This window comes from Vanellus vanellus (genome assembly GCF_965231255.1).
Source record: "Vanellus vanellus genome assembly, chromosome: 5".
In the NCBI taxonomy this organism is placed as follows: Eukaryota; Metazoa; Chordata; class Aves; order Charadriiformes; family Charadriidae; genus Vanellus; species Vanellus vanellus.
This window is the reverse complement of record NC_138910.1, coordinates 60,603,659-60,630,016: the sequence shown is the minus strand read 5'-3', so window position 1 is coordinate 60,630,016 and position 26,358 is coordinate 60,603,659. Positions and strand designations below refer to the sequence as shown.

At 36.6% G+C, this 26,358-nt stretch overlaps 2 protein-coding genes across 6 annotated transcripts; both read right to left on the bottom strand.

Annotated features, from left to right (window-relative positions):
* Nucleotides 1-72: 72 nt before the first annotated feature.
* LRRC39 (leucine rich repeat containing 39) lies at nt 73-11,907 on the bottom strand. 2 transcript variants are annotated; one of them, XM_082483383.1, is made up of 10 exons: nt 11,192-11,907; nt 10,598-10,645; nt 8,241-8,440; nt 6,558-6,663; nt 5,314-5,470; nt 4,625-4,761; nt 2,993-3,138; nt 2,452-2,604; nt 1,218-1,357; nt 73-201 (listed from the first exon to the last, which is right to left on the bottom strand). In XM_082483383.1, exons 3-10 carry the CDS (start codon nt 8,363-8,365, stop codon nt 149-151), a joined length of 1,017 nt encoding a protein of 338 aa, XP_082339509.1. In that variant the 5' UTR covers nt 8,366-8,440; nt 10,598-10,645; nt 11,192-11,907; the 3' UTR covers nt 73-148. The 2 variants fall into 2 exon arrangements, with proteins under 2 accessions (XP_082339509.1, XP_082339508.1); XM_082483382.1 differs by lacking the exon at nt 11,192-11,907 and having other exon boundaries at nt 10,598-10,698.
* Nucleotides 11,903-26,106, bottom strand: DBT (dihydrolipoamide branched chain transacylase E2). Of its 4 annotated transcripts, XM_082483370.1 has the most exons (11): nt 26,039-26,106; nt 21,456-21,579; nt 21,207-21,282; nt 20,123-20,304; nt 19,641-19,768; nt 18,621-18,864; nt 17,654-17,820; nt 16,063-16,140; nt 14,985-15,176; nt 14,762-14,833; nt 11,903-13,841 (listed from the first exon to the last, which is right to left on the bottom strand). In XM_082483370.1, exons 1-11 carry the CDS (start codon nt 26,087-26,089, stop codon nt 13,674-13,676), a joined length of 1,482 nt encoding a protein of 493 aa, XP_082339496.1. In that variant the 5' UTR covers nt 26,090-26,106; the 3' UTR covers nt 11,903-13,673. The 4 variants fall into 4 exon arrangements, with proteins under 4 accessions (XP_082339496.1, XP_082339498.1, XP_082339495.1 ...); XM_082483372.1 differs by lacking the exon at nt 26,039-26,106 and adding an exon at nt 22,567-23,254 and having other exon boundaries at nt 21,207-21,579; XM_082483369.1 differs by lacking the exon at nt 26,039-26,106 and having other exon boundaries at nt 21,456-22,072.
* Nucleotides 26,107-26,358: the final 252 nt, after the last annotated feature.

Below are 26,358 nucleotides of genomic sequence, written 5' to 3'. Positions count from 1 at the left end.
TTTCCCAGTTTCACTGGGAATTACAAATATGCAAACCAGTTCTCTTGAGTGGAAAAATAAAATCCCTAAGAATATTTGAAATGTGTTGTATGCCTCTTTACTAGGAAGATGTATACTTGATACTTTTTTCCAGTCACAGTTACATTCTTCATTCATCAGCATTTATGACAGAAGGACCAGAAATACAGTTTTCCAGATTTCCTGAAAGACAATGGGTTAAAATAAGAGAAATTAACATACTTTATTTTCTTTTTGAAGTTCAGAATAGCTTTGTGTTTCCTCTTAAATTACTTAAGTAGGCCTAGGTTTTCATCAGCCCGTGCTGCTAGGGGCAACTGTAAGGAAGATAACTTACTTGTAAACTGTCATCTTGATATACTTTTGCTAATTTGATCATTGATTCATGAAATACAAGAAAAAAGCTGGCTTAGTATTCTAAAACAAGAGCATTTCAGTCATTCATTTTTTAAGCCTTCACAATACATAAAATGTTCTCTCTGATCTTCATTCTATATCTGCAATGAAGTTTTCTCTGCAAGTAACAGCTGCCACCTGCACATATGTTCAAAAGTGCTTATTTTCATCTCTTCCTGCAACCTTTAAGCTGTTACCTTTGAGGCTAGTTACAGCTTTTTTTGTGTGTGTGTGATTTAGAAATGGGATGGAATTGTGGGGATGTTCTGTTTAGGTGACTGGATTTTCTGTTGGGAAACAGAAACAGGTTGTGAGAAACATCTGTTTATCAGGTGTTGATACTTCATTGCTGAAAAATGTATGTTGGGAATATAGGCATCTCTCCCTTACATCCTTCTTTGGTAGTCCCATCTGGACAACATCCAAAAATAGGGGAAGCTGAGCTTCATGAGACAAACAGTGCTAGAAGACCCACACTGTGTAAACTGATTAAATTGCAAATACAAAAGACAGTCATAAACTTCCAGTTATCCTAACTCAGACATACTTGTTCCAGTATGTTCCTACTAGAACATAGGCTGTTCCTGTGAAGACTTACTGTGCCATTGCCTGATAAAAGTGCCCCTGCCTTCAGTCTTTCAGTAAAAATCTGTTTACAGACTTTTGGAAAACGTTACTCATTTATCAAGAAGATAATTCATGTTTCATTTGTATATGGATAAAAGAAAGCTACGATAATTTATCCTTCCCTACCTGCCTCACTGTATTGCAGAGAGATTGGAATTAATAAAAAAAAACCATACCTGTTCTCTTGAGTGACTCTTGGATGTACATGTGCATGAATTCAATGCCAAACATTTCCTGTTGCTCCTCCTCTTCTGTATTCTCACATGGAGGGAGTGTTATCTCTAACTCCAGGGGGTTGTCTCTGAAGTTGACAAATCTGGCAGTTCACCAGAGAAGGTTACTGTTGCAGTAAGTTTTGTCCAGAGAGAACAACTCTTTTGAAACTGAATGAAGATTCCTCAAACAGTATTTTGAGCAAAATAAGTATTTCGTATACTAAACTCACCACTATATTAGTAATATTAAGTAAACTAAGCTAAGAAGATGCCTTATAACAACAGTAGCTGATTGTGGTGGGAGAAAACATTGCAGTCCTCATCATTTTTGTCTTCAGGTTTTTACCTAATTGTCAGCTTTATTGAGCTTCCACAAACATGAGCGGATCAGAACAAGAGTGCAAATGCCTGCATCCTCCCAACTTTGCAAGGCAAGAGCCAGCCCTGTCTCCCTCTGTTCTTGGTCCATCCTTGGGCCTATGCTTGTATATATTTGTTTATAGAGAGGCTGCTTCTTCCAAAACATCTGAAAACAAGAATTGTCTTACTGGGATAGACATGATTTATTTAGACTAGCATTTTTTTCTCTTAAGTAGCCAGCATCCAGTAATTCAAATGAAAATGCAAACAACAGGAAAGGTTCTGTCACAGTATGCAAAATAATAATTCCAATTCTACCAATTAAAAAATTACATTAATTCTTTTATTTTTCTTAAATTAAGTACAGGAGAGTTTCAACCATAGCCTTATACCTAATACTTTTTGTTTAATTCTGAATGCTTGACTTCTCAGTGCCAAAGTCCTACTTTTTGTCATTTTTATGCTTGTCACATATTTTTCCTCCTAGCTCTTGGCTTTAGACGGTGATATGAAAGGCCAATTAGAAGTAGGCCTTTGGACCTTCCAGTAATGAGAAAATGTATTACAGTCTCCTTTTTCTTTTGGGACTGTAACTATCATAGCTTACATTTTTTTTAAATGAGTTGTGCTACATAAAGGTTCCTTGATGAGCTCCTCAACTGTTGTGGGTCTGTGTAATTATGCTGATTTATATGGTATTGTGTCCATCTGTATGACAGTGGATGTACCTTTTCTTTTCCACTTCCTTAGTATCGCTCGATGATATACCACTCAAGGGAGGCTTTAAAACTTGTCTTCTAGTATTCTTATTTATATTTCTGTTGCTTTTTCTTACCTCAGATTTGTCATGTCCTTCATACAAGCTGGAATATCCTTAAGTTTGTTGTTGCTAAGAACAAGAGTACTAAGATTTTTCATATTACCAATGGTTTCTGGTAAAGAGTTTATCTCATTCCTTTGGAGCCATAAAGTGTGGAGATTTTCCATTCTGTAAAATAGGTATTTGTGCAATCAATTAAGATTTAGAAAATTAATCTTATCAATCATTAGTATAAAGTAATTGATTCATTTTTACAGCCACATAAATGACTCTCATAAAGAATAGAACATTTCTCAAAGGAAACCCCATATCCAAGATAATCATCTACCCTCTGGTCAAAAATGTCATTGGCAAGAAATATTTAACTGGATAGTTGATACTGAATTTATTGTTTATTGAATGGATTATTCCAGCTCATCCAAAATATCACATTAGGACTGACAAATCTTAAATTTGCAGTGAGGTTATCAAAATAATCTTTTGAACTAGGATTTAGTAATTACAATTTCAATGCAATGGAATTGAGACTACGACGTGAGATTTGAGCTTTATTTACCTGTCAATTGCATCGGGAAGGTCTTGGAGTTTATTTCCCCCCATGTCTAACCATTCTAGATTTGGCATGTTGAGAAGAGCTGAAGGGAGGGTAGTAAACTGGTTCATGCACAAATCTATGTGTGAAAGCTTCTTTAAATCGCTGAGCTGAAAAGAAAAGGAGATTCAATGCAAGTTTGTATAGCTGTTCCATTACAGTAGTGCTGTAATAATATTGACTGAAAAAAAGAAACAATTTAAAAACATTACAACACACTTTGGAGTTAGTAATCACAGAATGGTTTCTGAGTTACATTAGCTGATATTACCTAACAATTACAGTTCTTGCCTGGAAGGTAGGTAGGTTTGAAACTGATCAGGCCGAACTTCATCTCCCACCTGGTAGTCAGCACCCTAACTGCTGAGAAGCTGAATGCCATGGCGACAACACAGATATACCCCAAGCCTTGAGAAGAAATGGAATTTTAAAGACACCGCTGTCATTAGTATTTCACACTGCATCCAATATGCCAATTTTCTTTAGTCAAGTATTTAGATTTTTATGGCTCAAGTTGCATGGACTGTTTTAGGGTGAACCTTCCATGTTGTGAAGTCTACTATAATGGCAAGATATTCTAACAATTAAACAGCATCATTCAGCATTGCAACACCTAAGTCCTTTGGTGAATTGTGCCTTCAGGTGCTTTTACAGTGTTCAAGGGATGCAAAGATGTTTTATTGCAAATCTGGTCCAACTGTCTAAACACTGAGTGCCACTCCAGTACATAGAACCAATGCTTCAGTGTTCATGTCACCATAGTCTCAATAGGACAGAACGATGTATATGTTAACTTAAAAGCTATCGCTCTACATTACACCATGTAACCTGTATCCACATAGATTTTGTAAATTCTGGATTCTGATTAATAGTGTATATTTTCATTTGAAGATTTGTTGTTAGATATTACTGTTTGGACTCACTCAATTTTGCAAGGCACTGATTGCTGTCAACTATTGCCACTACTGTTTCTTTAAATAAATTAAAACAAGTAAATATGGTTACACACTTGCCATCTCTAAGAGACTAATACTTAGAGATGCAGGTCTCTTTCATGTTTAGGTCAGTCCAAATTAAAGTAGGCAAGCAGTTCTTATTCTATCTATCTTAATTGCTTTCAACATCTCAGTTTGTTCAACACTGTATGTGTAGGCAGTTGTATAAATCACACAAACCCTTTTCATAGCTAGCAGCTCTGGTAAAGATGCTTACGGTTGTGTCCTGGCGTATGGTATGAATTTGTATTCTCAACCGTAAAAGGGAACTTCTCTGTGCTAAGGCATCAGACCCTCAGTGGGGTAAACCAGCAAAGACCTAAACAAATGAACATTAAGTGTATCACTGTCCTGTATGCACTACCAAATCATTTATCTGGACAAAATAAATATTGGCTCCTTCAGCTACGCGGGTATACGTATGTCCTTATGTGGCTTCAGTTTGACTGGTCATATAAATATTGTTCACGTATGTGTTTCTGTGGAGTAGTTGTGAAATCAGAGTATCAAAGCAAATCTGAAAACATGGAGTGCAACATTTAATGATAACTGATTTTGGATAAATTAAAAATACACATTAAACAAAACAGTCTGTCAAAACCTGAGGAGGAAGATCACAGATACTCCTGTTGACAGCCAGTTCCAATCTTTCCAGACTGACGCAGTTACTTATTTCCTTAGGAACAGACTTTATTCTATTGTAACTCAGAAGCAGCTCTTGGAGGCTAGTCAGCTGGCCTGCAGAGAGCACAAATGAGAAATGATAAATGTTCAGGTTCATTCTATTTGTTTTGTGTTATCCTTATACTGTTATACAAGTGCTCTGTGTTCTCACTAAGAAAAAAAAAAATCACTGAAATTCAAATAGTAGGGCTTAGGAGTCTTTAGTAGAGAACTGCACTCTAGCTGAATACTACAAAAAAACCAAACCAAACCAAATTCCAAAACCACTTATGAACATAGGCTACTCATGCTGTGGGCTCAGAACATGAAGCCTGTTTTTCAATATCCCTTTTCTAGCTGCATTCTGTTGTCTAGTATATGGTGTCCTTACAAGCTTTTTTCTTGTGGGGAGCTTTCATAAAGATACATCTCCTCCATCCAGCCATTTTTTTAAATTTATAGGAAATCCATGGTTTTAAGATCTCTATCTCACTGTCAGATTTAAATCATCTGTTTTCTAACTACCCAATAGGATTGACAGACAGGCAAAGTGCACAAAAATGGCTTGTTAGTGTAAGATTAATTATCTTAGAAAAGCAGCTTAAAATAAAAGAAAGCACAGCTCACCAATTTCTTTAGGTACACTTTCAATTGAGTTCCGGGATAGATCCAGAACGACAAGATTGTGAAATCTTCCAATGAATTGAGGAATTTTCTGCAAACTAGTTCTATGAAGCTGCCATTCCTGGAGATGGGCTAGTTTCAATAAGCACGAAGGTAGTGTCTAAGACAAGAAATAGGAACCAGAAGAAACTTAGCTTAGTATACAACAAGAACACAGGCTTAGGTAGAAGTTTTATTTGAAACAGTAAAAGTCTTGTGATGAAAAAAAAAAAAAGAGAAAATTTCTCCTCCTTCTCAAGCTATATTGTAACACCTTGATATGAACACCATCAATGCAGGTCATTCTGACCACAGATTTAACCTGCCCACTTTTTGCTCCCAGGATTTAGATATCTGCACTCCTGTCATTGCTTGAAAAGCCTCAGGCTTGCTTTTCTTTGTTTTTGTTTTTGTTTTTTTTAAACAAAACCAATATAACTGAGGATGAAACTGCTGTAAATAGCCCTTTGCATTTAAATGGTGATCTAAATTCTATTTCCTATTCTGTTAAGAAAAACAGCAAGGAGCTGAGAGCAGAAGAGCTGAGGGACAGAAAAAATTATAATGTCTGTATGCTATGAGTTCTGAATAAGGAACACTGGCTTATGGACCACCAGAGTATTGCTGGATGTGGCTGTCACTCTCACTGGCCTCAACACAGTCTAATTCTCATCGCTTCATAGGAAGTGGCATCTGCATTTCTGTGTGGCTCAGAACAGGTTGTTAGCTTCCACTCTGTCATTGATTCTCGTTAGCTGCTTCCCCCCGTGCATTAGAAACAATAATAATAACATTCTGGGAATCTACTAGCTCATTTTCACTCTTAGAAAGAGGAAGTAAATAACAGTAAGAAATATTTCAATGCACCTAAACACAGAGGGTTTCCACCTTGATATATTTCAACAGTTCTGGTGGATTAATGTTAAATGATGCTTTATGTAATTAAACTCATAATTTGCAGTGTAAATAATTTCGAATGCAGAAAAGCCTTTTGGGCTATATTTTTGCAGAGTAATGCTTAACACTTAGGACTAAAAAATCAGCTTGCTTTTACACTCACAACTGTGTCTCAATTCATTGTTAGCAAAGCACATGGGGAGCACTTCACGGATTAAAAATAGTACATCTGTGAGTGTAAAGTTGTAAATAGTAGTTTTCTAATGCGTCAGTCATTCAACCCAAGCAATATTCATTCCTATCAACACTACCTTCCATTCTTCTTCCTCTATCCTCAAAATTGCTCTTCCGTCTTCATGAATAACTTTTTCTTTGAGCTTTGCTAAAGCAGCTCTCTCCTCCCAGACAAGCAGTAGCCTACAAGGGAAAGAAGATCAGTGGCACAACAATGAATAAAGGCAATAATTACTATCCGTTCTATTTTCTGGAACAAAGAGACAGTAGCTGGATGTCAAACAACGTTTATTATCTGTGGATGCTAAATACACTATCAGTTTGAGAGAAGACAAGAATACGAAGTAAGTTTGGCTGAAGTATTTTCCAGGAATTCTGTTTTACAGTTCTTCAAATTTACAGTCAGAAGGAGGACATAACTTCTTTCACTTGTCATCATGCTGCAGCAGGGCAATACAACATAAAGTCATGTGGAATTACGTTCCAAAGCCATTAATTTTGAAGTAGTCTCCTAAAAAGAAAGCCTTCAGTTTCACCAAATGTAAGTGAAACCAAACATGATTCAATCAACATGAGCCAACAATGTGCGCTCGCAGCCCAGAAAGCCAACCATATCTTGGGGTGCATCAAAAGAAGCGTGGCCAGCAGGTCAGGGGAGGTGATTCTGCCCCTCTACTCTGCTCTGGTGAGACCCCACCTGGAGTACTGTATCCAGCTCTGGAGCCCCCAACATAAGAAGGACTGTTGGACATGTTGGAGCAGGTCCAAAGGAGGCCACAAAGATGATCAGAGGCTTAGAGCACCTCTCCTATGAAGACAGGCTGAGAGAGTTGGGGTTGTTCAGCCTGGAGAAGACAAGACTCCAGGGAGACCTTATAGGAGCCTTCCAGTATCTGAAGGGTGCCTACAAGAAAGCTGAAGAGGGACTTTTTACAAGGGCATGCAGTGATAGGACAAGGAGGAATGGCTTCAAACTGGAAGAGGAAAGATTTAGAGTAGGTATTAGGAAGAAATTTTTCACTCTGAGGGTGGTAAGACACTGGAACAGGTTGCCCAGAGAAGTTGTGGAGGTGCTACCCCTGGAAGTGTTCAAGGCCAGGCTGGATGGGGCTTTGAGCAACCTGGTCTAGCAGAAGGTGTTCCTGCCCATGGCAGGGGGGTTGGAATTAGATGATCTTTAAGGTCCCTTCCAACCTAAACCGTTCTATGATTCTATGCCATGAAACGAGCTCAATCAGCTAAGAATTCTTTTAGCTTGATTTCCAAAGGGGACTTAAACAAGAACTATGAAAATTAGGCTAATTCTTTTTCTTTCCACTTGTATTTTCCATTAGTAACTTTTGAATTTGTTATTCCATTTCAAACACATCTGACAAATTGGGAAAAGTTCCAAAGACAGAATGCTAAATTTCTTCATGCTTCATGAAGTTGTTGGCCAGACAGAAGACCAAGTGACCCAATTAATGCCTCCACTGAGAAGAAAGCATAACAAATTAAATCTCCACTGGTTAGAACATCCACATAAGAGAGAAATTTAATAACTGAATTTAGGGGATTTAGTATGTATGCTAATATTTTTAATACAGAACAGAATTCTTGGTTTGACTTGACCATATTGCTAGATTCTAACTGGTGGGAATTCTGCTGGAGTAACAACTAAAGAAATAGACTCTGGAGGAGTTTAAAAAGACCAATTAAAGTCTTCTGAAACAACATATGGTCTAGCTTTTCACATACTTGAAGATCTACAATTTACCTACCTTCCTGCAGACCTCTGTCTGAATTCCTTTTCTTTCTGCAATTCTTCATTTATCTTGTGTATTCTCACTTCCCAAAGTGTCTTCACAGCAGTGAATGTTCCAACGCAAACTGCAGTTTCAGTCATGATCCTTACATGTTCGGATTCAATCACAGGAATCTGACTGTGAATTCAGGCTCAATGCATCAGCGCCTGTATCAGCTACCAGATGGGGACAGTGACATGAAAACTAAAATACTGCAATACCCACTTGATAATATTATAAAATTTATGTAATATATAGAACTGACAGAATTTTACCAACTGCTTTCTCTTTATAAAAATAGATAATTGCACCTAGTTAAATTTTCTTATAATAAGAAATAGTATTCTTGCAATCTCTCTGCGTTCTTAGTCAGTGAACAACTGCTTCTCTCAGTTCCTTCCAATGGTAGGCTGAGTACTGACCATAATTATTAAATGCAAATATGAGCATTCATTGCCTTCCCAGGAAGAAATTAAGCTGTTACCTGCAATGTAAGGCAGTTAAATCCTGGTAGCTGCATCCTGGCAGCTACCTGGTATAAATACGTGTAACTAAAGGAGTTTGCACTTCAGAGAAACTGAACTGTTGCTGGAAATAAATTAGTATACTTTATTTGCATTCATTTTCTCCGTAGTTTAATTCATTATAGCATTACCTTTAAGAAAAGGCTTTTTAAATTCTTCAGATCTCTCTTTGAACCTTCTTGCAGCCCTGCTGAGTGTCAGGATCCACATTTAAAAAAAAAAATTCAGCCTAAAGTTTAAGTCATCCGTTTCTTAGTAAGATAATTAATACATATTTTCCTGAAGAACAGCAAAGTAGGATACTCAGTCACCCTAATCAGTGCATCCCTCTAAAATGCATTCTTATTGCCGTTATTGTAGCCATTTGGGAAAGGGTTTTTTTGGAAATAAACTGGAGCCAAGATACTGATATTCAGATAAGTTTGGAGGGCTAAACTTCATGCCAACAGCAGTGTCCTCTGAACACTGATGATTTGAGTGCTTCCTTTCAAACTTTTTACTAATACTTGCCGGGACAAATAAGAAAAATGTCTTACACATACATTCAAACTAAAAAAGCGAAGATAACTTCCTTCCAAACAAGCAGATAGATAACATCAAAAAGTGGAATTTCAGGTCTTTTCATACATATATTTCCTCACAATAATTGCTGCAGGTCTGTCCTTCAGAGCAATCTTTTCTATCATATTTATTCCATTATAATTTTATGCAGCATGGATAAGCCACAATTGCAATCATTCTATTTTATGTTTATCAGTCTTTTGCTAACATAGTTATTTGTAAAGCCTGATTATACTGAAATCACTTAATTAAAAATGTATAGGCAAATAATAAGAAATGTAAATTGTCAGGACTGCTTCCTGTTTTAAAGACACCATAGAAATCAAATTATAATGTTTGAATAAAGAAGAATCTGGTCCAATATGTTTAATATTAATGATTCTTAACTGTTCTCTGTTTGTTAAGGAAAAATGGCAGGATTTGACAGGTGACGAATGGCAACCAGTGTGGCACAATGCAGTCTGGCATTTGGGTTCCTAAAGAGGGATCAAATTTTTTCCCATAAAGAGAGGGTTGTATCCTCTTTCCCTCCCCCACATCAATGTGATCACATTTACCAGTTTGAAGGATTAACTTCTCTTTCAGTGGTCCTCATAGTAATTATCTTTCCCATTCCTCATCCTAATATGCAACAGTAATGACTAAAACAATGTATGAGGTTTTACGCTCTGATTAGCGGTAACAACTTAAATTGCATTATTTTTCAGGATTAAACTTCGACTGAGATTAAGTGATTTACCAGATCGATCATTTTTTGTTGTTTTGGGACAGTCTTTTGAACTATAAGACTTTTTAGGTAGAAAATTAGAAATCTTTTTGTATAAATTGTGCAGAAAAGAGACGTTTGTTAATACTTGTACTACTAAAACCAATATCAGACCATACAGCTGAAACGATACTTACTTTTAGTAAAGATTACACTAGGCAAGTCTCTTTTGCTGTGGAAAGCATATTATTAAATAAATATTGCTTTACAACCACGAAATATGAAAGAGGGCCTAAGTAAAGGACTTTGTTTTAAAGGAGATTTAATTATATAATAAGAGGACTAGGATCAAAAACTTCTTGTTCTTAGATCTTACTACTTGTCAGGAAAATAAAAACCATAATAATCATGCCACCACAGCCAACAATTCAGAAACGAATTCCCAAGAATGGCTGTAAAATAACTGCAAATTTACTCCCAAGTAACCAGATCTCCCAACAATTTCACCACCAAGCATCTGAAAAAGTTTAACTACAACTTACCTCAACTCAATTTGGTGTTTTCAAGGATTTTCTGTGAATCATCGCTTTCTGGGCAAAAGCAGAGGTAAATTACGAATCCTGTCTGTACCACCAAAACCATTTAGAACTCTCACTCGGGCTCCGATGCAATGTCAGTCTAGTTCTAATTTTAACCCATGCTGAGAATAGAAGGTATCACATGAGGCAGTTCTGCAAAACCCCCAAGCATTTACCACTCTTAATTTCTTCCCAGTCTGCCGAACGTGACTGGACTCCCATAAACTCCTGGACTCACATTAACAAAGTTACAAATTGTGAGCAAAAAGAACAAAGGAGTACTTGTTCCACTCCACAATAAAAAATAAGCTCATTTTGAGTTCAAAATAACAATTACTTGCTTTACTCTAGTAATGTTTCTCTGCAAGATAACTGAGCTTCACTGTTATTAAATGGTGACATTGACTAATTAGACTAGAAAAAGTATCACCAAGTATTTTACTCATTACTTTTGCCCACACCGAAGAATCCTCTTGTTGAAAAATCTTAGTGCAAATTATCAAAGTCTAGACAGAAAAAGTAATCTTTATCAGGATGTGCAAAGGGGTTATTACTCACCCCTTTTCATGCTTCCAATCATGAAACATTTTTAACATTCTATTTCTTCACAGAGCCCTTGCAGAAGATAAAAGGAGAACAACTGTCAGAATGTTTTTCTTCAACTAAATGGAGAGACAGCAATAATCACAGGTCACTCTTTGAGGCAGAAGCCATAAAATTGGAGAATTCTAACCAATTTTTGCACTGGAGTATAAAATATGAAGATGACATTTTAAAGATATCATTAATTTGTATATAACCCTCTTTCAGTAGACATAGTTTTCCTCATTATGAGCCTTACCACATAGAACTTTACAACCAAAAACCCCCCTCTCTAGTCCATGACCAACTAAATACCTGAACACCAAGACCTATTTAAAAAAATACTAACTGCTTTAGCTTTCTACCATCTAAGCCTTTTTTTTTTTTTTTTTTTTTTTTTTTTTAAGTAAAATGTTATGCAAAGCAAAAGAGATCCAATAGGTGCTTTGGTATAGGTATTTCTTCTTTCAGTTTTGGTATACATTCAATCCCCACAGCGTTTTTTATTCAATGTTTTTCCTTGATCTAAAAAAGTCACAAGTAAAAACCTGACTACTTCATTTCCTCCTCCTTTAAAGGGACAGCTAACTAGAGCTAGGAAAAAAAATAACAAACTTCCCTTTTATTGGAGTTTTGAGAGACAAAGAAATTTCAGGTTCCTCGTGTGAGCAAAATTATTCTGTCTCAAAAATTTCAAAATCACTTTATTGCTTTGTATCATACACTTATATTTTCTCAATTTATTTTCTCCATGGTGATCAGATCTTAAAAATATACTATTCAAACTAAGCCCTAACCACAACAATATACTTGTAATACAGTAGCCATTAGACTGTGTTCTTTTGATAGCCTTGAGTGCAGTAAGTTCTTTAAGATAAGAATAAACAGAAGTTTGAGTCATCTGTACAGGATTGCCTGCATAAAACTCACAAATAAAAACAGAATTACTACAATTCTTTGTGGCTTTATTTTTTTTATTAGGAATAAATAAATCTGATAAAAATGAAATAGGTGATAAGCATGATATATTAGTCAAACTTTGCGAGAAATGACCTATATATAAAAGACTCTTATACCACAATAGAAATATAAATAGCACCTTACATGTATGCTCCCGTGGTCTCTCCCATACATTACCAGCTTTCCTCTTGCTCAGTCTCAGCATCAAGGATAGCAGAGGTTCTACCTCTGGTAGCTTGTGCCTTGCATCTTCACAGCTAAATGCAATAGACAACTTTGGTCTACAATTTTGGAGAATGCTCCTGTAGAGGCAGTTTTTGATATATCTAAAGAAAGGAGAAAATGTCCATTTTGTGTCTCACAAATTAATTTTTAAGGCCACGTAACTGTCTTTTCTTGTGTCTGTTTGCAACTTATGTTTCTAGAAACTATTTATATACAATGGTTTTCTTCATATCTCCTGTTAAATAACCACTGCAATCTTCATCATCTGTTTAGTTTACCTTAAAGCCATATAATTGTTGTCTGTTCTGAAGGCATTAACTTAAACCTATTCCTTATGCACCTCATATCTGAGTTTAAAAAGTCCTTATCTCACATAGTACTTTTTAAATGTTAATTCTTTGTTGTATCTGATTAATGTCAAATTCTAGTATCTGAACATCAATAATACAGTGCAAGCTTTTAGAACACGTTCTGCTTACTGTCAGGCTTACCTAGTAGAATAACAATTTATTTATTTTTTTTGAACAGACAGATGCTTTCTATAAGAAACAAAAATAACTGGAAAGCATTTAAGGACTGCAACTACTTCCAGCCTATAAAAGTACAGGATATTCTAGACAGTATTAAGGCCCTGATAGTTATCAATAAATGTTATCAGTAAGCATTTGAATAAACACGGCCTCTTCAATTACAATTTTATAAAGAGTAACTGTGCAAGTAATTGCCAGGAAAAAGCAGACTAGCAAAAGACTTGAGAGGTTTACTCAAACAACAAAAAGCTCTCTGGACATCTTACAGCAGAAGCATAAAAGGCATTTTATTTGTATATGATTTTTGCATAACTTCTTTGGGGAATTTGGATATTATTTGTTAAAATAAATTTACGTATCCAACAAGGAAGAACTATGAGTATTTCCCTTCAAAAACGGGTTAATCAGATTATAAATACTGCAGATGTAGATCAGTGTCATTCAGCCACACCAGCCTCACAACTGTATGTATCATAAAAGGCAAAATAAAGACATTCCATCACCAGATTCAGAAATCACTCCATGACATACTAATTTTGACAGTCCGCTGTAGAAGAAATTACAGCACTAATTAAAAGAAGTAACAACGAATTGATAGACTGATAGCAGCTGTTGATAACTTTTAACCACATAGAATTATTATATAATGTGAGTAGCAAAGGGCACGTGCTAGCAGAGCTAGCTTTTATAACTGTTCAGTCTAATCCACAAAGTTTAAAGGCATATTCTAGCCATGGTTTCCTTTATTTAAGGTCTAGCAGCATCGAAGCAGGGTTCTCCAAGTAAGATTTCCACAAGTTAGAAAAACGGGCCATTGTAGCTCCATCAATGATGCGGTGATCAGCTGACCAACTCACATTCATTATCTGTGCTTTAAATACTTCACCTTTTCCATTAAACCGAGGGAGAACCTAAAAATCAGAGGAAGGAAAAAAAGAGAAATATTAAATACTTTCAATAATAAATCTGTATTTTTTACTGTTCATTTGTTAACCTACATTTAAACATTTTGCTAAATTAGACAGACAGCAGTAGTGCCATTCAAAAAAACAAAGACCTTCCCATTATTGTTCGTGTTGTGGATTAGAATATATTGCAAACCCACATATAATAAACAGCCATATCCTGTTTCCACCATCATGGAAATACTGATGTAGTGAAAACCTTTCTTGACTCAAAAGTTTCTTCCTGAATATTTTATTGCACTGTTAGTGCTCAAAGTGATGGTTTCCTTAAAGCACCCCCTAACCAAAAGGCTCATAGGAAGAACAGAGAAAAAGTATTTTAAATCAATACTAATTTCATTTCCAGTATTGATCTCAAATGCCTATAAAATTTTAATTTTATGCCTATAAAATAATAATTTTTGACTAAAAATTAAAGCCTGAAGTTCAGAAAACATGAAACTGCCTTCACCGTATGGAGTTCTGTATGGATTCAGCTATGCAGCTCATGAAATCAGAATACTTTTATAGTCTCAAGTTTTCTCATTAATCATAGCAAAAACGCTATCATCATGTTGCAAAACTTCAAAACTTGTAAAAATATATTTACATTGTTTCTTAGTAACCAGAAGGTTAAACATAAATGAGTGAAATATAACAGGATTCTAGAAAACAAATCTGAACCTTTGGCAGAAGAGACTTCTATTTAAGCATTTGGTGTCTCTGCACAGTCATCTAAAACATCACAAAACTTTTCAATCACAAGCTATGCAGTTTCTGTAATGTAAAGAGGAAATATGCTTATATAACAAAAACAAAACAAAATTACAGATGACCTTAGTTAGCTAGAGTTAAACACCCACATCACTGAGATAAAGTTAATATACCTGTATCTTTCCAAGTGCTCCAATGGCTACTTCAGGAGGTAGAATCACTGGTTTGGCATAAGTGCCACCAATCTAGAAAAGAAAAAGCTGAGAGTTTTAGTTAAAAAAACATACTTTTTTTTAAAGCAGATTGCTTCTTGCATTAATTGCTACAGGTTTTGTTCATTGCATATTAAACTACTTTCAGTTTTCAGATGCAAGTTCTCATTTTTCCTGTACTTACTGTGCCAATATTTGAAAGGGTGAATGTTCCCCCAGTGAGGTCATTTGTTCCCAGTTGGCCAGCAGAGCCCAAGGACTGTAGGCGATTTAATTCAGAAGCAATCTCAAACACACTACAGACTTGAACGTTTTTCACATTTGGGACAATTAAACCTTGCTCTGTGTCCATAGCAACTCCAATGTTGTGCGAAGCCTGCAACAAGTTTCATTAACCAGTTTCATTAACATAAGCAGTCAACATAAAATGTATTTTACATTAAAAAAACACTTGAATAATGTCCTCTTTATGTATCTTCTTAACACAGAAAGTGCTGTCTGTAATAAGCAACTCCTCTAGACAACTTTAAGGGGAGAAGGGGATGTAATTTTTTAAATACTAGCTTTCCACATCTGCAAAATGCAAATTAATTTTGGTAGTTTCATATCCAGTGGATACAAAATCCTTGAATCTATTTCACACTGAATATATTTCACTTTAGGATGATTATAGGGGTAACAAAACATGACTAGCAGATTTTAAAGAGAACACTAAAATAAAAATAAAAATAGTAAACTGGGTTGCCCTTCATTTGCTAGAAGGAATGTATATGGATTCATCTGAGAGATATTGATAAAACAGCACAAAAGGAGTTTGTACTGCAAGGAGTATGTACACATCACTTAAGAAAACAGACGCTTGCTGCACAGAAGTGTCAATTCAGCACCTTGTATGAAAATTAAATAATGTTTATCAAAACTGAGTTTAGAATATGACTTTAATACATAAGGGTTGAGCATTGGAACAGTGGAACCACTGTGCCATTACTAAAAATTTAATGTACTAGATTTTAAATGTTCTCATTTCTAAAAATAGAAAATCACTATATTAATATGCATTTTTGAGGCAAGCCTGAGAAACAAAGTGACTCTGATTAAGAAACTACTGAAATAAGATCAACGATAAATCCAGTCTCAGAATCTGGACACACAAACTGTCTTCCAGCACAATGCCATAATTTTGGTTCTTAAAATTCTGAAAAGCCCTTGTTAGCTGTTAGTTTAGGTTTTCTGCTCACAACTTTTATCGGTAGTTTACAAACCTTGTATGTGACATTTTGACAGCTTTCATCCAAAGAAGCATTAAGAATGGGATACTGCAATAATCCCAGAGATGCTGCCTGTTAAACAGAAATAAATAAAAAAATAAGATAGATTTTTATATTTTATAACCAGAAAGCTGCATAGAAAGGAAGGAATGGTGGGAGACACTTTAGATTAATAACAGTATGGATTTCCTCAATGCAATCAAATTTGCCTTGAACTGTCCTAAACTTGCCTCTCGATATTCTGTCATTATTAGGATAGCAGAAGAAAAAGACAACTTAAAAACCCAAATATACATCAGACAGACATATAAAAAGTGATAAACCCTTTCGCAAGTTTAAGTGAAGTTGAATCTGCATTTGTTATTTCTGTTCCACAATTCAAAATCAAATATCCCAAGACAAAAGTTATGAGATTCAGTAGCAATGCCATTCTCAGCTCTCCACTTAGATGACAATTATTTCAAGGATGTAACAGTAATTCCCCCTAAAGAGAGTGAGCAGAGTGAGTGCTTACTTAGCACTCTAATTGAAATAGCATTACCAGAAGTTTCAGACTAAGCTAGACATTCAATGCAGAGATTAGGCAGTGCATCAGCCTTCGTTGATGCCAACAGTTGGAAATGGAACCATGGCAACTAAATGAGAGCAAGTGCCTGGTCTTCTGAACAACAGAAGAGACATACCGATTCACCCAATGGATTCATTACCAACAAAAATACTATAATAATAACAATAATAATGATGATGCATTTCATGTGAGGTTCATTTTAACGGAGTTCATAAAAAATACTGACAATTTCCAAAATTTCTTTTGTGTAATCATAGAATAGTTATGGCTGGAGAAGACCTTTAAGATCATCAAGTCCAACCGTTAGATAACTCTACCGGGACCACTTCTAAACCATGTCCCTGAGTACCGTATCTTGACAGCCTTTAAACACATCCAAGGATGGCAATTCAACCACTTCCCTGGGCAACCTGTTCCAGTCTTTGATAACTCTTTCAGTGTAGAAGTTTTTCCTAATATCTAACCTAAACTTCCCCTGGTGCAACTTGATGCCATTTCCTCTTGTCCTATCGGTTGTAACTGGTGAGAAAAGACCAACGCCCACCTCTCTACAACCTCCTTTCAGGTAGTTTTAGAGAGTGATAAGGTCTCCCATAAGCCTCCTTTTCTTCAGACTAAACAACCCCAAGTCCCTCAGCCGTTCCTCATAAGACTTATTCTCAAGACCCTTCACCAGCTTCGTTGCCCTTCTCTGGACCCTCCCCAGCACCTCAATTCAAACACTCAGTGATGCTTAGCCCCATAATGAATAATGCTTTATCTGCTCTATGTTTCAGCATTAATATTTCAAAATTTTTCCATTATATATAATTTTGTAGTTAGGTTATATAATAACACTAACTACAATTCCAACAGTAAATTCATAAGTGGTGCAATAAACAAGAAAAGCTGAGACTTTTCTAGTGACCTGTAATTATTCAGATGATAGAGAGGTGCTCCAAACTTACAGCAATCATTGATCAGATTTTGGCAAAATCTGCATAAGTACTCCATACAGTGCTCTGCTGCACGTCTCACCTTTATGAAGAAAGGCATAAAGGAAAGCTTAACTCCACGAATTTGTGCTAGAGGTTTCAGCTCTTCTCTCAGCTGAACAAGCTGAGTCAAATCAATCTCATCACAGTAACCAAAGTGGGGTATCTTCAGGGCTGCACTCATAGTCTTTACCATTGCCTTGTGAAAACCTGGAAAATATTCACCGATTACTTAAACCATCAAAATGAGCTTCTGGAAAGTTATGGTGAAATTTCAATTATTTGTTTCCATTAAAAAAATTACACAACTTAAAAACAAAAACAAAACAAACCACAACCACAACAAAAAAAAAAGGACAGGGTAAAAATCACTTTAGGATCAACAGTTATTCAGCACATGCAACTCGGTTTTTACAATTTTAATATCTCAGATTGTACTACTGTATAGCTTTCCTATGTACGTATGTATTTGAAATCACAACACAGTAATCTGCACTACTCCTTCCAGCCTCTCCAAATAAACATTGCTTGAAAGGCAAGCAAAAACCTTTTACCTTTCTCTTTTAATGTGCAATGTGCTTTTTCTTACCTTAGTGTCTTTTGTTGCACTCTTCTCCAAAAAGTGTGAATGCTGAAGTACACTATTATTAAGCACTGATAAACCCTTAAATTCACTGCACTTTGCCACTAATTGCATAATGATTCATACTGTGACAAATGCATGTGTTTCAGAATCCCTGCCTGTTTCAACACACATTTGAAGAAACACAGATTAAAAAGGAGCAAGCACAACTTGCAGCCCAACTCCATCCAACCAAAACATGAACAATTATTTCACAAAATATTGTTTTCATGCAACACCTTCTTACAGAAGATGTTTTCCTATTGCTCACTTGCATGACAATGACATGAAACACACTCCCATCAAAAGGGATCAACTGTTCACTGAGTAACATTTACTAGTAGTCTATTGTGAACGTGGTCTCAAGTTTTTATATTTTACGATTTACCTGTTATAGGTTCTGTTTTATCTTTTCCTGAAAACACAATGGGTCTGGAAACAGGCACAGGAATTTTGCGTGCTTTGTCCTTTGGAGCAGCTGGCACAGTCTCTGATTTTGGCAAAGGTGGAATAATTTCAGCCTTCGGTGATGGAGGTAAAATAGCTCCCGTTTGTTTGGCCAAGTAATTGAGTATGTCTTCTTTAAGAATTCTGTTATCTTTCCCTGTTCCAACAACTTCACTCAATTTAATCTGAAAAGTACATAATAAGCTATGACACTTCTGTTTTACAGAGATATAAAAATATCCTTTATTGTGAGCTATGGTTAAAAATTATTCCAGTTACTGATCTAACATACCTATAGTTTTCTTTCCCTTTTTATGATTTATTAGGTGCTCAACATTTTTCAAATCACACAGAAGGCTCACTAGGTCTCTAACTGCATAGTTTAAAGAGGAGCTATGAATACTACTTACCTCTTAATTGCCTCACAGGATCAATAGTGAAATATTAATTTGATGAAAGCTATTTGTCACTTAATTTTCTCTACTTATTATTTTTCTCCTAAAAATACACCACAAGCTTTCAAAACCAATGGTATATTCACAGATTCACAGGAAAGAAGAACTAGAAAAGTGCTTAAAAGATCACCTAGTATGTCCTCTGCTCTAATACAAATCTGAAAAACAGAACAAGGTTGCTTAAGCTGATATTCCATTTTACCCTCATCCTTCCTTTGTCCCAGGAATCTATTCTGATACCTTATTATTTTGATTCTAAAAAGGTTTTCTTAATCTCCACCCTAAAGTATCCTACCTGCATTTTAAGCCCAGTAATTATTTTCCTATGTACTTTGATCATTAGAAAACAGAGAAATCTTCATCTTTACAACACTTTTTACATATTTGAAATGTATTTGAAAACAAGTAATTTCTTACTGCACTTTCCTCTAGATCAATGTTCTCCTAATCAAACAGCTATATAAAAGATGGATATAATGCAGCAGGACCTGTTTCAGCAAACTCACATTGTTCTCCATGGCCAGACGACGAACTGCAGGGGTTGCTAATGTTTTATGACCTTTTATCTCTTGGTGAGTGTGCTCTTCATGAGACATAGGAGGTGTTTCAACAACATCTTCTTCTGGGGCAACGCCTGTAAAAAAAAAATAAAATATTAACTTTACTACATTATAAACATTTGTTAAATTCCAACCTCAACCATTCTGTGATTCTGTGACAGCTGATGTTTTTAAGCATTTACTTTGAGCTACTGTGGATGGGAACATAACATAAGTTAAATTTTCAAGAGGAAACATCTCTCCTCTTAGATTTTAAATCCTAATGAAATATCACAGCTTTTTTTTCTACTTAATTTTCTTGACTTTATAAAGGGAAAAGGAAATTCAGTTTTATGATTTTCAGGAGGAAAAAGTACACTCGTCTGTCACTGATGGTTTTATGACAACAAACATAAAACACGCAAGACAAAAAAAATGGCTTATAATACCTTTTGAAGCATCGATTTCAATATCCACTAATGGTTTTCCAACATAAGCAATGTCATCTAAGTTGTAATGCAGTTTTCTAATGATGCCATCATAACGACTAGTAATAGTAACGGAAGCTTTATCACTTTGTACTTCACAGATGCTATCAAACTGAGACACGCTATCACCTTCTTTTATATACCTAAGAGAAAATATACAGGCTAGTATAAAACTTACTAAGTATAAAAATCTATGCTGTATATTCTTTTTATTAGTTCAGTTATGTACATCCCCACAACATGAAAATGCATTCCAGATAAGAAGACAAATTTTACACATTTGCTATATACCTTTTGCCTGACTGCTCCAGAACCCTTCGTTGTATGAAATAACACAATGATTTAGAATACCTTCACACATACATTTTTACTATTACTTTAGCAAAGCAGAGTTTTCTTGACAGATTATAAACTGTCTAAAAATAAGAACGAGTCCAGCTTAGTCCAAACCTAAGGAAGTTCTTAGTTTCAAATTTCCAGGATCAGTATATGAACAGTTTCAGAAAAGAAACTGGAAGTGGGAAACACTGTCTTCTATGCAGACAAGTATTTTCACCTACTTGTACAAAGAACAAGGCATTTCAACACTGCCTTCATTCACTGTACACTTTGATTTTGATTAATCCATTCAGCATTAGCTTTTTACAAACAATTTAACTCTTCAAATCTTTTACTGGAGTCAATAAAGAAGGATAAAATCATGTGGATACTCCAGACTAGTCATTTGTTTCTAAAGTTCAACCGAAGTAAGTATAATGAAAGACAGACATCCTGCACTCCAAAAACATTAATCACTGAAGGAAAGCCTACATACAGGTACGGTTAGGGCATGCCATTCCTTCCACCTTTTCCACTCCCAAATAAACCAGACTGCAAATAAACAAAATGTAAAGCTCAGTATATATGAGAGTTTAAAATGTGGAAAATGAAACTTGAAAAACTTCACTAGTAAGCCAGCAAACATATTCTCAGATAAATAATTGATAATACAGCTGTTAAAATACTTAATGATTTCTTAGTATATTTCCAAAAAAGTAGAACTTACCATTCTTTTACAGTCACCTCTGTAATTCCTTCTCCAATGTCAGAAAGCTTAAACTGGACAATTTGGCCACATGAAACTTAAAACAGACAATAAGGAAATATAGCATGTTTAATACTAAATATAAGATATCAGACAGAAAAATCTGAATGCATTCAAAATAGTCTACACACCAGTCATATACAAACCGCTAACATAACAGTCATAAAATAGCAAAATAAAAATAAATTATTTTATTATGAAAAAGATTACCAGCAGATGTTCTGAATAATCGCTGTTGATGACTATACTTGAGGGCAGATTTGTCAAACACGCACACATATTTTGATTTTATAAAGCGAATGCCGCTGCACGATCTAACATGGTGAATGCAAACCTGGGGGAGAAAAGTCTCAAGTGTTAATATAATGGACCGAGGAATGTAGAACTCATTTAACATTCTTGATGCAACAGTAATGCTAAAATAGTTTAATTCTAGTTTATATAACACAAGGTCTTATGGAAACACAATTATACCAAATACATACTGAATGTACAATAACCATTAAATTAGCATAAGCTTTGCCAGGTCTTTAACTTCTTTCACTAACACAACACATGGGAAGATCAAAGCCACAATAACATAACCAATTAACAAAAATCATGACAAGATCTGGTAAGAGATTCATACTTGCTATTGTTTCTCTAAGCAATTAGTTTAATCAGGACACGCACACAAAAAGCATACATAATATCAACTACATCAGCCATCTGAAATATTCTTATCCAGAATGGATGCTGGAAGGGTCCCCTAGACTGCAGGAAAGATCAGCGTATTTTTCTTTGTCAGTTCTTATTCCAATCAAAGGTTGATCAGAAGTACTAGTTGGAAACGAAATTCACACCAGAGGGCACAGGCAGTTGCCCTTTTATTTCTGTTAACATATAGGAGGCAATCATCTTCAAGTAAATACCATTTCACATCAACTTTAATGACATTCTTTTAAGAAATGGGTGTGAGATGGTTTTCTTTCAGGGTTACAATTATAAGTATCCAGAAATCAACTTAAAGGGTCAAGGGAATATTCTGAAAGGTTCTTCAGACAAAACCTTATGCTTTAAAGCATCATGTAATCAGTCATGATTTTGGTCAAAAGCAAAGCCAGTAGCACTCGCATTGACATAAACAGGCATTTTATCATTAATCTCAACAGAAGTTAGTTCAGACCCTTTCTTATTTAGTAAGATTCCTTAAATCTAATGTAATTCTGGTGTTATGTTGTCTTAGAGTGCTGTAAAATTAATAAAAATAACAATTTATCTGTAGATACTATCTCTAATTAATTTAGAGATATGAAAAAAAAATTCAGGTGCTACAATGTACCTCAAGTAGCTCAAAACTGTAAAATTTAGAAATTATCTTCTTAGAGGAGCCAGAAAACAGCACACCTGCATGGGAAAGTTAATTTTAACTTTTTTTTTTTTTAAATCCTTTCAATAATTACAGAATATATGAAACTTCCTGATTGCCCTCCCCACCCCCCAAACTGTTCACCTATTTTATTTTATATTATGCTTTTAAAAAGTCGACTATTCAGAAAATTGTACAATTCTGAACTGACAATGTACACATTTTCTGTATTATTTAATCTATCATTGCAAGTTATATTTAATATCACCTTTCTTTTAGGAACAAATATTTATACAGTACAATCTACCATAAAGGATACAACAAAGTTACATCGAGTTACTTTTCAGCTGCCTGCTATTAAGATTGTATCTACTGATCTAAAATAATATTTTTTTTAATTCCTATAATGAGCAAACTTTTCATCCTTTTCATTAGTCCTCCAATTTTCCCTGTTAAAAAATCAGGTTGAATAGTAATTTTACAATATGGCAAATCTTACATTATGAACACATTTAAAATTCTCATTCAATTACAAAACTGGTATATAACGTACATCTTCACAAGCCTATTTTCTCCTATTTTTAATTCTGTTTTTCTTCCCGCTTGAGTCCACTGCTACATTTTTTTGTCCCAAACTTACAATAAAACTCTTTTCTCTTTATATGACCCTACATGGAAAACATTCAATATTTACCTGTGAAGATGATCACAAGGAGCACATCAAATCTCTGAACTATTTCTAAATGTGAAGTTTCATAATGCTTTCCATGTGTTTTTAACATTTGGTAACCAATGCAGGTAGTGAATTAGTAATGTCACTGCCAAAAAAACAGACTGATTTTGTTACAGAAGTTTCAATGCTGTTTCAAATTACATTTGCAGGAATAATTCAAAACTACTGCATTTTTTTTAAATGGAAGATTTTTGGTTTGCAGTTTTGCACATTCTCTACCAAAAAGTTTGGGTGCTACTATGTTAAAGCAATAATACAGAACCCAATCTCTTCATAGAACAGTATTCCTTTCTAACAACGGGAAAAGTTAAAATACATGAAATAAGGAGGCTGTGCTTATTAATTTCAGTATTTAATCGCCATAATACTATTTTCTGTGCAATCCAAGTAAGAAAACAACAAAAGCATATAAAAGATAAAATTAGTTCTAATATCCATAGCACACCCATCTACGTATCTTGATGTCTTGGAGAAATATAGTAATAAAAAAACAATAAGCACAGTACTAGCTGTTATGTTTACATCACCACTATTGCTCTATATGACAATTTAAAGGCAATAATGCCGCAGTAAGATAATACCCTTTCCTTTGTAAGACCTCAGAGTGTGGAGTTACTGTGGGGAGAAGAAACTGAGGACTCACACCAGTCTCTCACTGAGGACACATCAGCCAGATACCTGGTTGACTAAGACTTGTTTGAACCAAGACAATATGGGAGCTGTGTGCTACTTGGGGGAGAACTGTTTTGCCCCTCTTCAGTTCAGTTTTGGTTGTTTCCTCAAAAAGAAGCCCACTGTGCCTTTCTAAATCACCACTGATCCTAAAGCTACTGCTGGCCCTGGTACAAAATGTTTTTATACAGCCTGCAGGCATCCTACCTGATGCAGGAACACTGAATTTCAAAGTCAAATTGAATAGTTTGTGCTCAAAGGCAATGACTTCACAGTAACGGATACTCCTCTGTCTTTTGACTTGCTGTCCCGTTGAGTCATTTTACATTTACTTACATTGGTTTAGTATATAGGTAACTATATACTTGGAGATACAGAATACGTATGCAAAACAAATCCAATGTCCTTGGTAGCATGTTTCAGTCAGGCACTATTCCTCACCTAAATAACTGGCACCATGTTAGTGTCCAGGTAACTTATTTCCCTACCACTTAACACAAAGACCCCCAGGCTCCTTTCTTTTCTTCTTCACAACTTATAGCCCCATGGACAACCACCATTACTTTGTCCTTTTTCCTCTTAGTAGCCAAAATGTTTGCAAAAGCATTGAGAATATTAAAATAATACTCTTTAATATTATAATAAGCACATTATTTCTTGGATCTTATCACTGTTTCACAGTAGATGGTCACAAGAAGAATTACTATCTAGCAAAATTTAAAATGTGCTTGCAGGAAACACACACTATAAATAGTCAATTCTATAGTTCAGCATGCACATAGATAAGATGAGCATTTTCATCTTATCAGACTCTCCCCCTGGATTTAAGAGCAGATGGTTTAGTTAGAAAGAAAACTAAAAAGAAGTTGCTATTTTCAACATCCTTAATTAGTAAAATGACATATGTAGCCTAAAACTAGCCAACTACAAAAGTATCACTGAAAAAATTCCTACTACTATGCTTTCAAAATACAATATGAATTATTATTAAGATAAAAAAATAATAGAAACTAGAACTGGTGCTTAATTTTGCTTTCAGTTGGATTATCTTACAAAAATATGTTTCTTTTTCTGACATTCCATAAGACAGCAGTGACAACTGGAAACCAACACTCTTCCCTACAGCAGTAAGACTGTAACGCAAGAAGGCAGAAGAAAGCATGAAGTAAGTCTTAATGATGGTATATGCTTATAAGATTATTATAAACGCCCTAAAAGTCGACCAAGTCGATTCACTTCTGTAAGTATGGTAAGGTATCTCAACTACTTAATTTACAAATCCCAAGGCTCCTGGGACTCAAAGAAACAGGTTTCCCCTTTCTGTGTGTGTAACTACACCGTCTCCGTGCAGACAGGGTACGCAAAGCGGGTGACGCAGGGGCGGAGGATGGCCGTGTAACGTATAGGCAATGCCATGAATCAGATGACTACGAAGTAGCAGAAGAGAAGGATGCCAGTGGCTTAGAGCAGGAGGCACACGTTTCTTCCTCAGCAAAGATAGGCAACGGGGACGACATTCAGGGGGCGGCAGCGCGGGGCAGAGGAAGTGTTGTGGGGGTTCCTGGGGAACGAGGACACCCCTGACCACCCGGGGAGCAGCGGGCGGGCTCGGGGGCACCGCGGCAGCTCGGGTCGTGCGTGGCCGGGCGCTGCCGGCTGACTGGGCTTGGGGAACGCGGTCACCTGTGTCGCCGCACCGTGGGGCAGCGGCGGGGCGGGCTGTGGCGCTGCCCGCCCGCAGGCGCGGCTGAGGCGGTTGGGCTGAGGCTGAGGGGAGGCGGAGAGGGTAGCTCGGGCACTACCCGCCCGCCGGCGCGGGGGAGGCGGAGGCCGGGAAGGGCTGAGGGGAGGCGGCAAGTCTGCGAGCGTGTCGTGTTTGCTCCGAGGGTCTGGCGCCCGGTCGCCGCTCGCTCCCGGCGGGGAGGAAGCGACAGGGCTTCAAGATGCCGCCGCCGCCGAGGCGATGATGCTGCGCGTCGTGCACCCCCTCACCGGCCAACCGGGCGCACCACCACCCGTAGGGTCCCTTGCTTCCCTTACCAGGCGCCCCGCCGTTCGGCAGCTGCTCCTCAGAGCGGTCACGGCCGCCATCTTACTCCGGGAAGAGGCAGCCCCCGCGCCCCGCACACCTCCCACCCAGCAGCCAACCGGAGGGCAGCCACGCCAACCGCAGCCAACCAGGCGGCGGGCGGCCACCCTGGGCCCGGGCCAGGGAGGGCGGCGGCGGAGGGGGCCGGGAGCGTGGGGCGATCGGCGGGGGGGAGCCGGCTAGTGCCGGCCGCCGCCCGGGGAGCGAAGGCGGCGCCTCGAGAGCCGTCAGACGCCCGCGGGAAGTAACGGGAGGGCGTCACCTGTCCCGA